The following is a 20,694-nucleotide window of genomic DNA, read 5'->3' as shown; positions in this document are numbered from 1 at the left end:
TCTAGGTAAGTCATAACACACACAGGATACACGCCTGTGGTGCTGACTATTCTAGCCTGAACCGTGTTACCGTGTTCTGAAGTGGACTTTAAGAACTATTCATTATACCTGTTGATTTTCATCTACAGTCACTTTACTAATGACAGAATGTAGTTTTTACTTTTTCACCCCCAAATCTGGCTGTAGTGTACCCATACTCAAATACATCCACATACATCCACAACAGATTGAAGGAAAATTTGCATGGAATCAATATTTATGTTGAAAATATGATTGGTCTTTCTTAATACAAGTGAAAGAAAAATCCGGGTCATAGATACAGTCCTGCTCCATTTTCTCCCATGCAAATGTCTGGGCACACAAGTGATACCCAAAACATGCCAGACGTTTTAAAAAGCAGATTTAATATAAAATGCTGCACCCCAGACTCTGACTTGTCAAATCTAGGGTCGAAGATGGTTTTAGGAGCACGCCACGTCATGTCATTTGCCTCTGCTGTCTTCTGTAAGAGGACAAAAAAATCCCATAGTCTAACCAGGCGGTGTTCGAAGGTTACAATTTAAAAAACTGCAAGAGTTAACTTTAAATAAGCAGATCAGATCACATTTGTAGTGCATGAGAAAGATCACCCTCAGGGATCTGCAAGTTCATGCTGCTGACCTGAAGGAGACCCACAGCTACACTGGGCCGTACTGGACTGCTAGCCTGAAATCTAGAATTGCTCATTGTCCGTGTCTGAACTCAAACCCTCATACCACGAAGGTGATACACAAGGAGTGCCAAGTGTCTAACACAGGGGGGGAAAAAGGGCAAGCGGTTTATTACTTATCAGGTCTTCCTCTGTTCTCAGAGCATCTGGTGATAAATCTAACTATAAGCGTTTGGCCTGGCTTCTTCTTAATACAAGGCTGGTATGAGATTGGAGGAAAGCGATTTAAAATTGTGGAGGTTCCAGTGGTGAAACCAGCCCAAAGGGAGAATCAAGTATTAATCTGTTTAAATCCATTGTCTTTTATTTTCCTTTTTCTCAGTGAATACTGAAATAATAAGGTATGAAATGAAAATTAGTGGAAATAACGAGTACAGTACTTCAAACCATATGTCTCCAGAAATGCCATGGTAAACTACTCCATACACGGAGGTCTTACCAGATCTGTCCTGCAGCAGTTTCCTTCATCTTTGATGTTTCACTTCAGAGTATTAGCAACTGGAGATGGTTATGTGAAGTCAGGGAGACATGCTTAATCAGTCGCATTTTCCAGCTCCTTTCCATTACTATTGCTAAAGAAGCAGCTCTCAAGGACTTGTGCTCTAACTGGAAATAAGAAATCTAAAAGTAGCTGTCTAGGAATATTTGGGTGGTTCGAGTGGGGTGTCTCTGATTCAAGCACTGAAATCAATCTGAACTGTGGTGAGTTACATCTCACTATATGCATCTTACCCTGGGAAGAAACGACAAGCTTAAATTGCTCCTATTTAGTGGTATCATGTAAGGTTTCACAGGGTAAAAGAGAAACCAGAAGTATTTCTAAGTGGTATTTAAATTACATTAACACCTTTTTGTATAGCGTGAGTGAAAGGTCATGCCAGACAAGCAGCATCTTCACTGTTTGTAAATGTCTAATTTGCTGCTTTTGAATTGCTGTGAACTTCGCTTACTTGGTCCTGCTGGATGAATCCAGTGTTGCAAATACTTCTGACAAGCGAATATTTGCTTAGTGAGAATCCATTGTTCGTAATGGATTGAGAGGGACATGCAGTGTGAATGCATTTTTATTGCCATGCCATCCTTCTGCTATTGTTTCAGTGAGATGAAAGTAGCGTTGCGATAGAAGCCCCGGGTTTCTTAGTACGCTGTGCAGCATTTCCCATCTTCCTGGAAGGTGTTAGGGGAAAAGTGCTTAGCATAGGCACTTTTTCGTGTTGTAAAGTATTAAAAAATGTATATTTTATAAGAATTTGGACAGCAAGAGTTAGGGATACAAACACAAATAAAACCCAAGAAAGCACACAGGCTTGGCTGAAGACACCCCAGCGCTCTCCAAAAAATCGTTTTGCCTTTTGTACTCAGGTCAGGGTAATTCGTGGGCACCTCTGTGTGTGGAGGCTGATCTTCCCTCTCCCACGGCCGCGCAGCTAGCAGATGGCAGTCACAACTCACGCCGCTCACAGCAGAGCCCCAGTGCGGCTTTCACAGTGCTCTGCCACAGGGGCGGAAGGAGATGCTGTACAGGAAAGCATCGCTCGGAAAAGGCAGTGGTTTTACTGCCTGGAAGTTGCTGGATGAAGCTAATTTCTAAACATAACTTTAATGGCAGCACATCAGTTCTAAATAGCTGGGATGCTGAATCCAGCAAATAGCGTGAGTTGAGCCTTGGGCTGTATTTCTGGTCAGTTATAGGAGTTTGAGCTCTGGGACTTGATTTGTGATTTTCAAGTCTGAGCAAATACCTGTGCTGTTGGTTTCGTGAGCTGACACCTTTCACGTGAAAATCCTCCCTTGTATTTCAATTTCAGCTTACTATGGCATCACGTGCAGTTAGTTATTGGCCCTTTGGCCAGGGGCTCCATACGCAAGTGGGTATGAACAGAAAAAAAAAAAAAATAATAAAAAAAGAAAGAATGGCTTCACCCTAGCATAATGAGTTGTATCTGTTTCTGTTCCAGCTTTCACCAAATTTCATCCATAATCTGTGAAATATGTTTAGTGATTAGTGAGAGCGCTCTCCTTCTGTTTAATGGTTTTCCTAACAGCTGAAATGTTGGTGGGTCTTAATATCTATTTTTAGACTGCAGAGTATTTTGAAATGCAATTAAATCTGTTTTTTCTTAGATTAATACGATAAAAAGGATCTCTTAGTTCAGATCCTTGGGGAAGAATCATGCCATCCTCTTCCCTGGGTTTGTGAGAGAATAATAGTACGTGGCAGTCAGGCTATGAAGGTTTCCTTCAGCAAATACCGTCATCATGTGCAGAACACATTTATGTAGCCCTAGCAGAAATTTCACTGCTGAAATTTTCCTGGCCTTTGTTTACATCCCTGGAAGCCAGCTGAACTTGTACGATGGATTCGGGCAAGCGCTGAGCGTGTGCCAGGAAGGGAGAGGAGGGCAGAGTGACAGCTGCACGTCCGAGAGCGCGCTGGACCTGGGTCTGATCTTGAAATAAAGTGGAATTTCTTAACGTTCACTTCTGTGCAGCCAGGATAAGCCTTTGGCTCGCTGTTTGTCAGCTGACCATGAGCTCAGGCGCTCTCAAAATAAAGTAATCTGGGCTGAAAGAAAAGTTTTTTTAACAGTGTTTGTTCATTCGACAGTGGTGACTATACATCATTTTTGAAATAAGGGAATTGCGCTGGAAACATCAGTACCCATAAAACATTTAGAAGGAAGTTAATCTATCAAAATTAAGTGTAAATAATTTAAAAATCCAGCTCTGGTATTTCAACTGTGTAAATATATTGAATCTGCAACACACTAGTGAACATGTCATTTTCAAGCACAGCTTTGATTATACGAAATGTAAATGAAGATATTTGAAGTATGAACCAGAGCAAGCAAGGGGAATATTTTACTCATAAAACTAACAATCACAAAATCAGCTGCTAAAATAAATAGGAGGTGATTATGAGAACAAGTGAGCAACTCCCAGATTTGCCAGCAATTTCATAGCCAGGTTGATCAAATATTCAGATTTCTAAACACATAACAGAGAAGAAGGGAAGTTCATTCCCTGCAAAGCGAAATAAAGCAGGATTTGAGTCCGAGCAGCTTTATTTAGGCATCACATCAAATGTTTAAGGCGGAAGATAAGGGTAGGGATAAGGCCAGCCACCGTCTGGGTTTTTGTCCAATAGGTCTCGGAGTGCTGCGTGCAAGGCACAGATCTTACTTTGGCACTTGACCATCTGCAGCTGCTTCACTCTAGCCCCTAGTGACTTAGTGTCCATGAAGTCCATCTTAATGAAGTAGAGGAAAGGGTCTTGAGGAATATAAAAGATTTACTCTGCTTAGCATGGAGCTGTGTGCAATGTGAAATAGAGAGCAAGAGGTGCACGTGCTGCTGTTTGAAAAAATCTGTGCCTCAAACAGCCCTGTCTAGAGGCTGTGAACTGTGCGTGGAGCTGGCGTGGAGTGCCGAGTGCTGCAGAGCCTGGTCAGCTCGCCGGTGCTTCTTCCTGTAATAAAAATGCTAAGACCATTTTACCTATTTATTTCTGCCTCCTTTGAGCTTTGGGTTAACCGGTACGCGAAAGGGGAAGAAAAAAATAAGCATATGTTCAGTTGCTCAATCAACCTTTTCTCAATCCACACTCGGTGATCTCAGTGAGTCATTACGGCATAATTACAATTTGAGTGTGATACGCTGTTTGTAGAAAAGTGTCTATTTTTAGCTGAAGAAACACTACAGTCCCTGAAAGGAGGAGAAAGAAAGAAAAAATGGAAGGAAACAAATCTGTAACCAGCAAATCAATGCTATTGTTAACTGATATTACGAGACACCCTGTAGGTTTACAATGCTTGCATTCAGCCACATAAAAACCACGCTGAAAAGAATGCCTACCAGGGGTTAAATTCGTATGCCTGCGCTGCAGCCTATTTCTGTCAACACTCAGCTCAGGAAATAAACATTTATGCTTTCTGAAATGAAAGTGTATTTTTGAAGACTAGCCGTCAGATATTTTTTGCCCTTCACACTTTCAAATGCTTAGCCTTTTTTGTAAGTTGCCTGCAAAGTGCATCAGTTTGCTAGGCAAAGAGAGAGGAAAAAAAAATCTTGACAAGTGCCCATGGCATCATTGTCAAGCACACGAACGTCTAGTAGAGGATGGCAGGAGGGTTGGCACAAAACATGCTTCCTTCAAGCTCCTTACCTCAGGGGTACCTGACTCTTGAGAAGCCTTTCAATCCTTCCAGATGACATTATTGCAGACTGTCATCTGGTTTATTTGGAGTGTGCTGTATCGCAGATAAACATGCTGTTTAACTGCAGGTCAAGGTACAGAGTTACTCTGCGAGCAAACGCCTGAGATACATTAAATGGCATTGACTTGGGGAGGGAGATGGAGAGAGATCAGAGTTGTCACCAGTGTGGTACGTGCTAGAGGGGAAAAGGTACGTTGTCTTTTAAAAAGCCATTCTGCGGTTCCGCGTTTAAAACGTTGACCTGCAAGACTGTTAGGGATTAAGGACCCACACAATCCACCACCAAGTTCAACCCCACGCCATCAGGCAGCATTACAGGGTGGTGACTGGGGTGGCAACACCGGTCCGGAAAGCTGGGAGCGTACTTTGTCTAATTTGCAGACTTTAAAAAAAATAGTTAGAAGATGTCCACTTGTCACAGAATGTGGCCGACCGAGGGGATTCTTGTAACAAAGACTCAGAGAATGAGAGCACAGTTTGGCATGAAATAAGCCCAACCTCCTCCAAACAATTAAAAATAAGTCTCTGTATGTAAATACCCCTGCCTGTGTAATCCCTACTTTTAACTGTGACTTGGTGAACCGCTATTAAAGGGGCACTGGTGTGATACAGGAGATACGCTGGACACTTTCACATTTTCTGAAAAAGTCAAAACAAAACAAAAACAGATTAATTACATCGTGATGCAGCTTTACATTCCCACGAGGGATCCCTTTAAAAGTTAAAACATGCTTTCACTGAGCAGGCTTTCAAGGGAAAGTTACTTCAATCAGGAAGAAAGTAATCATGTTTATTTGATTTATTATTGGAGAGCAGAACCGCATGGTTTGTATTTGCCAGTTTTTCTGTAATGTAAAAAATTTCCTTTGATTTTTTTATGTGTCATATAAAAACAATTAGTATATTTACTGCTCCAGACTGCAGATTTTTCAAGAGTGCAGTACAATAAATTACAGGCAATCTCCTATTTTTCCCTCTCACAGGGCATATGTAATTTCCTTAGACTGTGGCACACAATAAATGTTATTGAAACATACCGTTATTTATTTGTTAAAAAAATCAAGAAACCTGCACTAAAAATAAATAAATAAAAGAAGGAAGTTGGGAGTTTTCAGGAAAAAAAGAAAAAAAGACTAGAAATTGCAGGTTAAACTTTTTAAAATCAAAACCGATTTTATTGCATTTTGCTTAATTAAACTCCTCAGAAGTGTGTGAAACATTGTTATACCTGAAAAATTGTTAATTTGTAAATCACAGGGACAAAAGGGCTCTACTGCAACTTTAAAGTTTCTATGCACGTAAATGTCAATAGAGTGCCTTCTCCATCATCAGCACTAAATTCACATTGATGCCTCTTTTCTTCTCTGTATTGATCCTTCCATGAGAACGTAGATTTGTATCTGTTAATTAATGCGTCCTGAAACAGCGTTTGTATTAATCAGGCAGATAAGAAAAATTGGATGCCTGCACCCTCATGACAACCGTAAAAGTGCTGGCCCTGATAAAATCGTGGATGGACCTCAATAAAAAAGTTCCTCCTTCCACTCAATAAACTAATCATCCTGCTTTTAATTATTCGGCAGAAAGATGTGTGGAGATTGGAGAATGTGTAAATCTATTTACTAACAGCAGTGTCTGGGAGGGAGAATGGGGCTGTCACAGGACGGTGCTGCAGGCTACGTTCTCTGTCCATCTGCTACTGCAGAAAAACTGGTTCTTGAAAGACGGGAAGGAACAGAAATGTTGAAGCTAATTGAAATCATTAATTCCTCCCTATAACCTTTCAAATTACTATTTCTTCTCCATATCGCTCTTACTTATTTTAATCGCAGACGTGTTATTTTCCATTGTCACCTCTTCAAGGGTTTCCTGTTGTTGTTGGCTCAGATTTTGTTGTTTGGTTTTTTGGTTTTGTTTTCGGAGGCAGAGAGCTACAGTTCTATCACAAGACTGAAAAGACAGTAAGAGAAAATGAAAACAAATAAGGAGAGGGAGAAAAATGAGAGAGAGAGCATGCAGCCAGTGTTATGTTTCATTTTTTATGGATGCCTGGTGGTTTGGATGTGGGGTTTTCTTTTTTATTGTGTTAGTTTTGCTGCTTAATGCTTATAGAGAAAATCTTGTTTGGAGCAGATGCCTTGCCGATTTGCTAGTTTATGATATATTCCTGCTTGACTGTAACTCTCGAGTTTCAAAACAGAAAAATGCATTTAAGCGTAATTGAACGCCAAAAAGAATGTTCTTACAGCGGGAACCCTGTCAAAGGACATGTAAGCAGCTCCATAAACAACTAAATGAAAGCCTCAGACACGTCTTAAGACCCTTTAAGAAAAGCTTGACTAATCCCCTTTGATGATTTTATTAAGTACTTGTGGTTGATGGTGCCAACTGGCAAACTACTGCGTTTCACCAACAGGCCAGGAAAATCACTTCCTCTCCCCTATTGTTTTGTAGCTCCTAATGTGATTGGGATATTAGCAGTTTGATATAATAAATTAACAGGTGCTGTAAACAACAGTCTGAAAAGGTGAGACGGTGAAGACGTGTGCCCTTAGAGATCCTATTAGGCAGGACAGCGGGAAAAATAAACGAAAAGAAAGCAAAAGTTAAATTCATTAAGCGGCATTTATTAAATTTTTGGTTGCCCTCAGAAGAAGGATGGTGTGACTGCTATTGCGTTGACACTTTAATAAGCCATCCTGTTATATCAACAAGTAGAGCAGAGGTGGGAACCATTGCAGAAGTAGTTAGCATCTTTTCTGAGTAAGGGTAGGTGTTAGTTCTCCGTCCCAGCAGATTAAAGTTCAAAGAGAATGTTTCTCTTTGTGATAATCACCTGAATTCTAGTACAACACCAGATCTTACCTTTAAAATTTTTTTTTTTCCTCTCCTAGATTATCTCCTTCTTAGTTTATGGTAATAATGAACAGAGTCATCAGATCCCTGTTTCACAGCATCGGGTTTTAGAACTAAGCATGAGTATTTCAGAACAAAGACAACACCGTACAAACCAGACTGTCACTGAGGTACCCCCCAGTTCACAACATTCTTACAGGAAGAGCCTGCAAATTCCAACTTGTTTATAACTTCATGTGTTCATTAGAAAACACTTGATTTTATATTGATTTACTTTCCTGTAGTAGGATGGGGAGGAGAGTGAAAAAGCGGGAGGGGGAATAATAGAGTATGAGCATGTTTTATCACAATGTGTATAAAAATACAAAAGAGGAGCGGGTTTCTAACAAATCCCAACGTGCTTAATGTTTTTCCTCTATTTTTTTCCTATTCAGGATTCTCCACTTTGTCTCTAGCTGACCAGATGAGCCTTCTGCAGAGTGCTTGGATGGAGATTTTGATTCTTGGTGTTGTATACCGGTCACTTTCTTTTGAGGATGAGCTTGTATATGCTGAAGATTATATTATGGATGAAGACCAGTCCAAACTGGCAGGCCTTCTTGACCTTAACAATGCCATACTGCAGCTGGTAAAGAAATACAAGAGCATGAAGCTGGAGAAAGAAGAGTTTGTCACCCTCAAAGCTATAGCACTTGCTAATTCAGGTTGGCAGAGTGGCATGATGGTTGCTACATTTTAATGTTACCTTTTTTTTCTCCATAATACTTTTTGCATGCTTGTTTTAAACATGGTTTTAGAATAAGAAATTGCTAATCAGACCTTAGTCTAAAAGACAACAAACAAAGCAGTTCAAACTAAGAACTTTCTGGTTCCAAGTAATTGTGGAATACGTTCTTGAGGCTGTGGAGAATACTGCACTGTATGATTTGGAGAGTATTTTACAGGCAGAGGTCCCTTCAAATGAATACAGGTGTTGCTCTCCTACACCCATTCCATAATTCAGACAAGTCTAATCATTGCAATTAAACAGAAAGGATGCACAAGAATATGCTATATATGATCCCTTTAAAGCAGCTACTGATTTATTTGATAGGGTGAATTCAGCATGTGGGAGGAGGGAGGAAATTCTTATTTAATCTCTAATGCCTTACGGATCCTCGGCGTTGATGAGAATGCTTCTGCAAATATTATTATCTGTGCAGGAAGGGTTAAAAATCTCAGAAAGAATTTTTTTTCCTGCATTTGAATTTAAAAGTGCTGAAGCAGTGAATACTGTCAGATAAGTAAAAATCGTTGGTGCTTTGTTGTTTTTCCTTTTGTGTATCCTTAATGCTTTATTGTGGTCTTAAGTCCCTTTTAGCATTTGCATAAAGTTCACGATAGATCCCTCTTTAATGACGTGCTGATCATTAGATACCTGTGTGTCAATAACAGGCTCTGATGCTATGTTCCATTGACAGTCACACCGTGCCCCTCCATCTGCTTTTGTTTTGACCCTATCTTTGAACTTTATCTTGGTTGCTGGCCAGTAGTTTTCCCTTTAATTACAAGAAGGAAACTGTCAATAAAATCTGTTAAATGGGATGCAATGAGTGGCTTGAATGGGCGGACGGCTATTTGTTCAAATTCTGCAGCATTCAAGGTATTGACAGTTTGTTTTCTGGGGCCATATGTGACGATCAATCTCAGGCTGGGCTCAGCCGCGCTGAAAAATGAAAAACCAGATTGCTTTTGCTTACTTGTGGATGACGACTTGTGATTTGGCGCGGTCCTAGTGAGATGAGACCTTCTGCCCAAATTGCCCCCCTGAGAGCCAGGACGCGTGACTGTTTTTAGAAATAATTTTTTAATTGATTTTGTAATTAACAGTTCATCTACAATATTGATGCATGAATCCTCGGATTGATAGGAGGGAAATTGTTTTCAACAATGAAGTTGTACTTTCCTATTTGTCTTTGTAATGTGATTTAGCACTCTGCATTTTTAATTGGAAATATAATTCAAAAACATGCAAAGCCAAAATGCTTATTAATTTCTTTGTAAAATATTCTCCACCCCACTAACTCTGCCCTTAGTTTTAGACTATTACCTTATTTCCAGAAGAAACAAAATGCTGAGATGCCTCCTAAAGATCAAAAGTATTTTTAATTGAAGATTGATTTATGGGTTTTGACCATTGTAAATAGGCATTTGAGGAGGCTTTGAGGCTACAAGAAGGATTTTTCTCAAAATTGTTTATGCTTTGTGAACAGACCAAGAAAGTTACCTGGAATTAGGAGTCTAAATTGAGGAGGGGTTTTGTGTTTATTTTGATTCTGTAATTCAAAGCTTCAATTAGAAATATTCCTGTAGTTTACTTGATAAAAAGGATAAGGAGCTGGACTGTAGGGATATGGTGTTAAATACCACTCACACCTTTATTCTCCCTCCACCACCCCCCCGATAAAAGAAAAGGACAGTCAGTGCTTAAGTAATAATAAAAGATAGCGCTGCCAAAAAAAGTTTAGTCATACGTCGTGCATGGAGTGTATCAAAATCATCTGTAGCTTCATTAACTTCACCAGGAATTACAGCCAGGATAATGTCGCAGATAAATACAATTCAGCCTACTAAAATGCAGGGCACATTTAAGTGAAAATGCTTCCTTCCCTCATCTTAAAAGAAATAAAATTGCTGTTTAAAATGAAAGGAGGAGTTAAAAAGCAGCCCAGCCATTCGACTTCCCTTTCAACAGAATGTTTTGACTGCTGATATTCAACATTTCAGCTTTAGGTTGTACAGGCGGCAGATACCAAACTTCTGTCGGCTGTAGCTACACTAACCTGTAGGCGTAAAATAGGACAGCAGAATTACAGCCCATCAAAGAACATCAGACCCCTAGTGTTTCAATTCACAAATGCAGCTGAAATTGAAGTGAAATTAAAAGGTTTTTTCTTTTTTTTATAGACAAAACCAGAAATAGCTTCTTTTTATATAACTACGATGAACTTGATTAATGTAAATCCAGCTATATTCGAAAAAGAGAGAAATAAAATTCCGTTATAAAATCAGTCAGTTGGCAGTTCACATTTTAGTATATTTTGTTGATACGTCTGCTTTCTTCCAACACTTCCACTAGTTATTTTTCCGGTTTAAAATATATTAGCCTTTTTAGAGCTGTAGAGAGAACGGGTGAAGCATAATGAGAAATCTTAGGTGTTCCCGACATTTTTGCCCTATCTGCACTATCTAGAAAGATTCCCGGGTTGACTGTCCTGTAAACAGTAGACAAAGATGTTTTTATAGCTCTGTATCTGGGGTTGTGATTTATGATACGGTGTCATAGCGCTTTCCCTGCTGGTGTATAGAAGCAGGAAAAAGAAATCGTAGATTGTCTTCATATCGATTGTACTTTGTTTGAGTAAATACCACAAGCTTTGTTTTGGCCAACAAATCTCGGTATGATGAGCATTAAAACACCCCAAACTGCTAACTTCTGTTTAGGCCTACGGAGTCTGCTTGTGCAGTACTCGATGTGAGATAATTCGCCCATTTGGTTTCTAAAAGGTGGGGAGGAGGAGCCGTTTTTCAGGGCGATTCTCTGACAGCTGTTATCAAACGTTCCCTGCGCAGGTTGGCCAATGCCACGGCGCTTCTATAAATTTTCAGAAATGCAACCTTGTAGGTTGTCACTGATTTCAAATGGAGCGCGTATAGTTTCTGAAAAGTTTAAATACATCTATAAGAGCACAATATTGCAGTGTACAGACACCTCAGTCGTGTGCACGTTAGAGTCTATACAGTCATGGTTTCAACAGTGATGTTTAATATGTAGTGCTCAGTATGGAAGCTACCAGGTTAGTTTTAAACATCTGCATTGATTTGATAGTAATTAATACACCCTTCATGCTTGAACTCCAGAGAAGTCCCTCTCACCATGGCATTGCCCTTGTCCTGTCGGTATCACAAGTTCCTTCCTCCTCTCTCTACCTTCTCCACACAAAAGCCAGTAGGTTCCTTGAGGCTGCAGGATGCCAGTGCCCCGCGTTCTGCCTCACACCGCCCAAGCGAGGCCGGCTGGCGCCAACCAGCACTTTGTTTACCCACGCAGAAAATCAACTTTGAATGGTTTCCAAAACATGCATGTACCAATTACTTCCTCGTGTGTAAGGGAAGGTGAAATATTTACAAAACATGTTTGAAGTGTCCACAAATGCCCACATACTCACGTGAACACTCCGACACGGAAAAGATGACCTGCCTGTCCCTTTTGTGCCAGAAAATGCTTTCGTGTGTTGATTAGGTAATGCTAAACAGGGAGATGCAGGTGAGCAGTTTTTTGAAATTGCCTGATCAGTAGGGACTAACTAGTGCCTTCAGGCCGTATGTCGCAGAAGAGCGTAGGAATCACAACAGGGACCAGATTTTTAGGAGAAGCTTGGTTCCCATCTAAGGCCTGATGTAAGGAACCAGAGTGTCAAAATACATTAGCATATTTGAAAATCCGATCCGTGCGTTTCTGCCTAATAGGCTGCCTTGGAAAACCTGACCCAGATGTGGACGCGAGGCACTTAAAACTATAACCCTATGCGCTGTTAAAAATTTAATCTGAAACGCTAATACTGGCTGTCTAGCCTGTACCACCAGAAGGGGAAAAGAACTCTGCTCACCATCACGATGTCTGGTCTCTCTTTTGCACCCAACACCCTTTCAGCACCGAAGAAGGGAGCGTACTGCTCACCCCTGGCTTCTTGGCAGAACTATCTCGTGCATTTCTACAAAATGAAGCGCAGATCAACGCTGAGGCCAGTAAAGTTACATGATCATTTATCCTGGTAAAAAAATTAATTTGTTCTTACAACTTACTCAGCTTTCCAGCCACCAAAACAGTGTACTTGGAGCACTAGGCTGTCACCGTTAAATAATATTATCATAATAAAAATTAATTGGTAGGACCCTATAAATCACTCATTTGACAGGACAACATCTACAACATCTTTATTCCCAGTGTAATCTATGACTTATTTTATATCACACCATATTATATTTAGTTTCTGCCAATTTTTTAATTAGATTTTATTTATTCATCTTGTTAAACATTAGAATTTATGATTAAATTGTATCTTTTATTAATAGGTGTATATAAAACATATATATACACACATGCACTGGTATGTTATTGGTGTGCTAGCAGTGTTTATATTGCAGATATCAAGGTCTGTTAACTCTTTCATGTAATTTTGTATAGAGGGTGCTACAGCATAGAAACACATTTTTAGAAAAAGGCGTTTCCATTATAGTCAGTTTTTGTGTTGCTTGAACAGTTACTTCCTCATATTCCGTTTTCATATAATCAAATAGATGGCACCCACAACTGTTAGAGAAAATAAGTAACTCTGCTACCACTTACTTAATGCTCTTAGCTCTTAACTCTTAGCAGAGTTAATTAATGGTTTAATTTTATTTTTTTTCTTTTTCCGGTAGTTGATCTAGTAACTGAATAACTTTGGGATGCTCCTCACTTGGTTATGAAATAGGTAGATGTTGTTTACGTGTCAGCAGCCTGAGGCTCGGGAAGGGCAAGCAGCGAGGCCAGCCCAGTGGCCCTGGGCAGGATGGAGCCCCGGGTTCCTTACCGGTGAGGCGGGACCGTGAGGGGGGCACTGGCCACTTCTGCCAAGGGCCAGCTCTGTGCTGACGGGCGGTTTCTGGGAAGGAAAGCCATGGTACGAACCGCTGTGTTGCCAGTGCAATTGCTAGTCTTCACTATTCCTCCTCCTGCTTTTCCACAGCACTAAACTAGTGGCTCTCAGTGGTAATTATGGCAATTCCTTACGTCTTGTAGCGGCTAGAAAATATTTTGAACCATTAATTCAACATTGTCTATTAGTTGGTGTCTTACCCCCAGCTCTGTCATTCAATTTCCCCTTTTCTGGAGTTTTAATAGATTTTTCGAGTAGGTACTTGAACCAGTTCAGAGTATGCAGTTTGTTCTGCATTTTGGAATTATTCCTTTTATTTATTGCCCTCGTTACCTATCCTGGTGGAAAGTCAGCCGTTTCGGGAATAAAATACAAAGTAGTTGACTTTACCTTACCTTATGCCTGTGGTTTTAGTTCACTGCTGATCCAGTTAGCCACTGGAATAAATAGGTGTGTTCTGTGAAGCGATTTCTTTTCTTACTACATCGTCATTTCCTACTGTGCTTTAAAAACTGGTTTGAGGCTTCAGTTTTCATGTCTCTTCTTAAAAGTAGGCCAGACCAGTGCAATCCAAACTGAGAGCCTGTTCACAAAACTCAATCATACAAGCCTTTGTTTTACTTTTTTGGTTTCCACTGCCTATAATTCCCATGGGGAAGGAATTCTTAATTTATTCCACTTTAATTTTCAGCATAAATTCCTATTGAAGTGTCCGTTTCCAACAGAATAATCCGGATGTCAGACCATTTTTGCCATACTCCTTTGCAAGGGAAAATACTCTGTCCATGTGCTTGTCTCTTAGCCTAACCACGCAGACCCCAGCAAACGGGTCTGTTCAGGAAAGACAGGCAAATAGGGGGCCAAAGTGAAGTGTATTTGTTAACCCTACACAGGGAGGACCAAAGGAAATGTCTGGGGCAATTCGCATTCTGGACTGGAAAAGGTTGGGAATTCTTGCTGGGCGAGGAACCAAGAGCCTAGTTTGATTTGCTATTGAGAATTTCCGTGGGTTGCTTCTATCTTAAGCAATACGCTTCTCAGAACGTTGCTGTGTTTCTTGTAAAAATTACGCAGGAACACGACGCAGGCAAGCGCTTCCCAAAAAATGCACATTTCCCTGTGTAACTCTGGCACACGTGTCAGGCAGGAGAGGAAGGGTTCTGTAATTCTGAGAAGAATTCAGCCATCAGTAAACACCGTAGCGGTAGTGGGGTTTTTGGATTGGCAGTGCAATCCAGATAATAAATTCCTCTTAATTTGAGACATAATCCAGATTAGGATTTTGTTGTCCTTACGTAAAGCAAAAACCATTCTGCCGGCTGTTCTCACTCTTCATCCCATCCAGTTCTTCTAGGATCCTACAATTTTCCCAAGTGATTTACCTGGTTTGGGTTTGTGAACTGCTCTGCTATACAGAACCACAAACGTCACCGCGATTGCTGTGTTTCAAATACTTGTTGGTATTTTCCTCTTTGATGTGTTTTATCAGCATCTTAATGTGTGTGTTCGCTGCGGCGTACTCCCTGCTGCTTGATTCACTACAATAATTTCTTTCTTTATGCTGCCTGAATTTTCTGACGCGAAGAACATGCTTCATTCGAGACTCTGGGTTTCCATCACTTCTTAGTGAAGTTAAATGCAAAATACACACATACCAGCCTTTAACTTTCCTTAGAGCACTATTTCGAGAGGTCTCTTGCCCTCAGTTCAGGTGCTTTCCACATTTTAGCTCGTTGTTACCCTTTGTGGTGTGTTCTAAATGATTCCTGGGCGGCTGGATGTTTGTTTGCTGCATTTGAGATGAAGCTTGAATTTTAAACGAGGTAGATTGTAATCTGAATTTCTGTCTGGGCGTTGTGGAGTTTTTCTTGGAGGAGAACTCTAGTTTATTCTCCCATTTCTGCACAATGAGTCAATCAATCGGCTGATCAGAAGAGGTACAATTCTATTTTCCCATCCCATGATGGTGAAAGAAAGCATTTGCAAGGATGGAACGAGATTCTCCGAGCAGAGCTCAGTGAGACGATGTCCTCATTGATCTCACTCTCTCCCATCGCAGCACTGATGGGTAACAATTCCCCCCTGCCAGACTGAAACCCCACGTTCTCCCCCGTGCACTGATTCAACAAGTCTTGTGCTTGTCTGTTGGGCTCCTCAGTTTCGCCAGCCTGGGATTTTTTTCTTTTTTTTTTTTGGTTATTTATGATCAAATCCTGCTTGCTTTCAGATGGCAACGCTTTCAAATTACCCTGTTTAATTTTATTGTTTATATAGGCGCTGATTTTTAAGTGTGTTATATCTGGTTATAGGTTTCCTCTGGATATTCCTTCCCTGTGCAGGATGTAATTGTAAATTATCCAGACTGTCTACAAAGCCACTTAAAAAAAAAAGGGGGGGGAGGGTTTCTTGGTGTAGGAAGAACATTAAAAATCTTTGCCCCTAGCTTATAATTCAGTTTCATATTGTCTGTGGAATTATTTATTCCTGGATTGCCACACGGACTCCGCGTTTCCTTAAATCATAGCGGTTCTTGTTGACATTGTCCTCTCTTACGAGTGAGGATTGAGTTTATCTGCATTAAGTTAACCTGCTCTGAATTCACTTCTGCATCCGCCAGTCTGTAGTTACTGAAAAGATTTCTCTTCTCTTTTATTTTTCCTCCTCTTTTCCCCATGGCTAGTTCAACGTTTTCAACCATTTTCCTTATTTTCAAAGCCTTATGCCTGAGGGATTAAGATCTACATTCGTTTAATATCAGGAATAAAGTGGGAGTTCCAGACTGCAAGTCTAAAACTTGAAGAAGGATCTTTGTAGAGATTAATATTTTCCTGAGCAATCTGCGAGCTGAATCATGGGCTAATTAAATAGCACAGATTTAGTGAGTTTGCATTTAAACATTACCAGACCCTAGAACGGGTAAAGCTGAAATGAGTTGGAGTCGCTTCTGTAAAGGGGAAGTTAAATTATCAGAGCAATTTCATTAAATCATCTTTAAATCTTTCGGGCTAAATCGCCGTTTTAAAAGAACAGTTTGAAGTCTTAATCACTGTTTGGAAGTGCCCGTCTCTCTGCTGTCTTTTCATACCTCCTTCCCAGTGATGAAATCCGTTTCCCAAGGTGCAGCTTCCTTCCAGCGGCGCTCTGTGTGCTGCTTGCATTAGGCTGGTTGCTCACGTTCTTCCCAGGTGCTAAACTGATTTCAGCAAATGCTTTCAATGCTTTTCTACGACTGCTTTTCTGTGTAAGCGGCGGCTCTATATACTGGAGGGAGAGGAGAAGATCCCTTGTGTTAAGATGTGGAAGAGTTTGAGAGCGTGGGACGTAACAGCTGTCTTGGAGGGCAGGTTCTGATTCACCTTCCGTTCTTGCGTTTGGCGTGTTCTCTTCCTCTCTTCCCTCCTGAGTCGGTTTCTGTGTAAGAAATACGTCAAGGACAGGTATTCCTAACGCTGCAGGCCAAGTTCCTACCCAGACTGCAGAGCCGAAGATCTCAGGGAAGTTTCATCTCTGTGCGAAAATCATATTAGACTCCATCCATTGAATTCAAACTCAAACATGGTTGCAGTTACAAATAGTGATTGTGGGAAGAATCAGACCGTTTTTGAAGAGGGTTAAAAGCTGAACAGTTCTTGCCAGTTCTCTGGAAAGACGTGTCTCTTCACACAGCATGGCGTGAAAAAACCTCACAGGAACAGTAGGCTGTGACTCGCCAGGCATTTGCTGCTGGCGAAACGCTCCTGTTTGGCTCCCCAGCAAATCTGGCCCTGGCATCGTGGGCCTGGGGAGAGGTGGAAAAGGTGCGTAATGTCTGCACCAGCTGTGCATGGTTTGTGGAAAAATCCCTTGGAGTAGCTCATGGTGTGCTCTTCAGCACAACAGTGAATATCTAAGGACTTGGTATGGCTGGGGAGTAAAGACAACAATTTGACTGGAGTTTGCATTCCAAATTAAGCCCGGTGGCTGGACACCATGCTGAAGACATCAGTCACCTTGTGTGTGTCTGTTAGCACGTCGGTATCTGCTGGTAGGATGCAGAATTCAGGGATTTTCTCTTATCGACACGGAATTATTTCTTAGAATTGCGCCTGTGATAAAACAATCAAAAATGTATGGATTTGGGGAATGGGCCCACGTTAATTAGAACTAAATTTTGCTAGAGGTAATATTTCCCTGTCATCTTTTTTAAAAAGTTGCAGCCTTCTTTTTCCCTAAGAGAGATATTTTTGCCTTTCTCTGCTCTCGGCACAGTGCACCTTGATGTGCAGTATCGCATCCCTGCAGCGCATCTCCACCGCATGCTTCTTAGAGCATGTATTCGCTAAGAGTCGGAATTATTAAACATGTAAAATTCCCATAGGACTCCATTATGTGTAATTAACAGATAAACTGTCATCAGAATCAATAAAACGTGCTAAATGATCCAAACTTGTATATAATTAAGTGTCTGTTTTAGAGCAGGAGCTGTAACTTTTTTTTTTTTTTTCTTTTCAATTTGCACATTTGTTTTGACAATAACTTGTATATAATTAGGGGTCTTTTTTAGAGCAGGAGCTGTAACTTTTTTTTTTTTTTTTCTTTTCAATTTGCACATTTGTTTTGACAATAGGAGCAGGAACGTTTTTGTTAACCTGTTCCTTACTGGTTTGTGTTTTAGTTTACATGTTTGTGTTCGAAAAGGGAGAGGTATTTACTATCTGGCCTAATTATCCAAAGAAATAGTTGTGCGACAGCTTTTAGGAGATGAATCTTAGAGGCATATTAATGCTCTGAATGTAATTGAGATATTGGAAGCACGTGCAAAATTTGATGTTGTTATCATCAACGGGGTAAAACGTGAGTCTCTGTCAAAATACTGATCCAGGGCATCAGAGTGCTCGATACAGGGCTTGGGAGTGACGGCTGAAGTGGGTTCTTCACCGTGCAGCTCCTCAGACGTTATTCTGTCTGGGAACGGGAGCTTTATTCCAAAACCAGAAATGTCGATGCAGAGCCGCACTGTATCAAGGATACGCTTTAATAATGCCGTGCCCCAGTTTCACCCCGCGCCACGCCTGCACAGTGGAGCTTACCCCGAGGACTCCCCCCCTCACAGCAGTGATTTTTTCATACGGTGTTTTATTGGCTCTGCAATTCTGTTGACGATCCAGATTTTGGTAGCTGATAGGGCTGTTTGGTGGCCTCTTTCACCTATGACTGTTCTTCCTTACGTGCGTTCACCTCGCTCTGGACCACATCAGGGGGGTTTTGGCATTTATGACTACATAAAAGTCAGAGAATTAGGGCTGCTCGTCCAAAGTCATCTCAGTACGGTCCAGTAACTGCGTGTTCTCAGGGACATCTTCCCGTTCTGTATCTATACTGTTGAGGGTTTTACAGTTATTTCAGTTAGATCTTTTCTTCTTATTTCACACTTCCATTGCTTTAATCTTTCCGGGTCAGGTAGCAGTTTAGTTTAGTTCCTGGTGTGTGTTGCTTCTAGGCTTGTCATTCAATACTTACACCACCAAAACATCTCACCTGGAAAGGTACAGGGTGAGGTGCTTGCTTTGAGTGATTCAGAAAAAATGCAAAACCCAACAATAACAGGATAAACCACCCTCTGAGTGGGTGGGAGAGAAGGGTTACACCTTGTAGGAGATGTTAGCTTTGCAGAACACCAGCTGTTCAGGAACATACAAGCGTTGCCTGTCTGAATGGGAGAAAAAAATTGCTAAACCTATCAGGAAATCACATCAAACCCACTTTTCCCTTGTGTCAGCGGTCCTAACTGCGCAGTTATCATAATCTCTGAGAAGTGAGCGTCAACTGTGGCTTCCAGCTCCGCAGCTCTGGAGCCGACACAGAATTTTACCAAGCTTTTCCATAGGAGGGCAGTCATTCTGGCTTCCCCGATACAACACAGACCTCAACTCATACAGCCCTTTGGCAGCATCATTTCTTTGAAGCAGTAACTGTAAGAGGCGGTTTACGGAGCAGCGAGTTAGAGGAGGAAGAGGAGAAGGATTACTGACACAAGAGTTAGTTATTCATTTGTAGTTCCACAGTGGCTCCAGGTGTTTTCCTGACGGTCAATACAGAAATTAATGGGTAATGATCTGTCTCTTTGAGAAGGAGGGTGGACGGAACCAGTGAAAGCGTTGTGCAGCCGTAGCATTTCTCCGACTTTTGGCACCCCAAACTGACACCTCCCGTTGCTCCTTTGTTTTGCAGACTCAATGCACATAGAGGATGTTGAGGCAGTGCAGAAACTTCAGGACGTCTTACACGAGGCTCTGCAGGATTACGAGGCCGGGCAGCACATGGAAGACCCACGTCGCGCAGGCAAGATGTTGATGACTCTGCCGCTTCTGAGGCAAACCTCCACCAAGGCTGTGCAGCATTTCTACAACATCAAACTGGAAGGCAAAGTCCCCATGCACAAACTTTTTTTGGAAATGCTGGAGGCCAAGGTCTGACTAAAGCATCATGGGCTTCCCCATCATGCACGTTTTAAGTAAAAAAAAAAAAAGTAAAAAAAAAAGGGAAAATAAACAGGATGATAATGGCAAAGAAACTTAGTGTTTAATTAAGGAAAAAATGACTGCACTGATACTTAGCAGCAAGACTGTGAAGCAGCTTTCAACTTTTTCTTCTGTGTCTTTCTGATGCAGTTTTTCTTTTCCTTTTCCTTTCCTCTCTTTTCCTTTCTGTTCTTCCTTTCCTTTTTCCTTTTCTCTTTTTTCTTTGCTGCTGAACTTTTTAAAAGAGGTCTCTAATTGAAGAGAGATGGAAGCCAGGCCTGCCAAAGGATGGAAATCCATAATATGGATGCCAGTGAACTTATTATGAACCATAATGTCCCCAATGACAAAGGAATCAAAGAGAGAACCACCGTACCTAGCAGTACAGTACAACACGATGAACTGACTGAATGCAGTATTAGATTTCATAGGAGCAGTCTCTAATTAGACGACTAAGCGACGATGCATCGGCTGCTTCTTATCATTGCATTTTCCATCTAGATCAGTTACAGCCATTTGATTCCTTAATTGTTTTTTCAAGTCTTCCAGATATTTCTTAGGTTAGCTACGATGTAACTTTTTCAGGGAATAGTTTAAGCTTTATTCATTCATGCAATACTAAAGAGAAAGAAATACTGCATTTTTGTGCTGGCTTGAACAATGATGAACAATAATGAAGGACAAATGAATCCTGAAGGAAGATTTTTTTAACTGTTTTGTTTCTTCTTACT

At 40.9% G+C, this 20,694-nt stretch overlaps 1 protein-coding gene across 5 annotated transcripts in view; it reads left to right on the top strand.

Moving 5' to 3' along the window:
* Window positions 1–20,483, top strand: part of ESRRG (estrogen-related receptor gamma) — a 126,187-nt gene extending 105,704 nt beyond the window's left edge. For 4 of the 5 annotated variants that reach the window (XM_010134910.1, XM_010134908.1, XM_010134907.1 and 1 more), the window contains 2 exons: window positions 8,217–8,486; window positions 19,674–20,483. In XM_010134910.1, coding sequence (XP_010133212.1) covers window positions 8,217–8,486; window positions 19,674–19,918 — 515 coding nt within the window. In that variant the 3' untranslated portion in view covers window positions 19,919–20,483. The remainder of the gene's footprint in view (window positions 1–8,216; window positions 8,487–19,673) is intronic. The other variant, XM_010134911.1, reaches the window with a different exon arrangement.
* The last annotated feature ends 211 nt before the right edge of the window (window positions 20,484–20,694 follow it).

This window comes from Buceros rhinoceros, unplaced genomic scaffold, assembly GCF_000710305.1.
Source record: "Buceros rhinoceros silvestris isolate BGI_N320 unplaced genomic scaffold, ASM71030v1 scaffold2034, whole genome shotgun sequence".
In the NCBI taxonomy this organism is placed as follows: domain Eukaryota; kingdom Metazoa; phylum Chordata; class Aves; order Bucerotiformes; family Bucerotidae; genus Buceros; species Buceros rhinoceros.
This window is presented reverse-complemented; position numbering and strand designations above follow the sequence as displayed.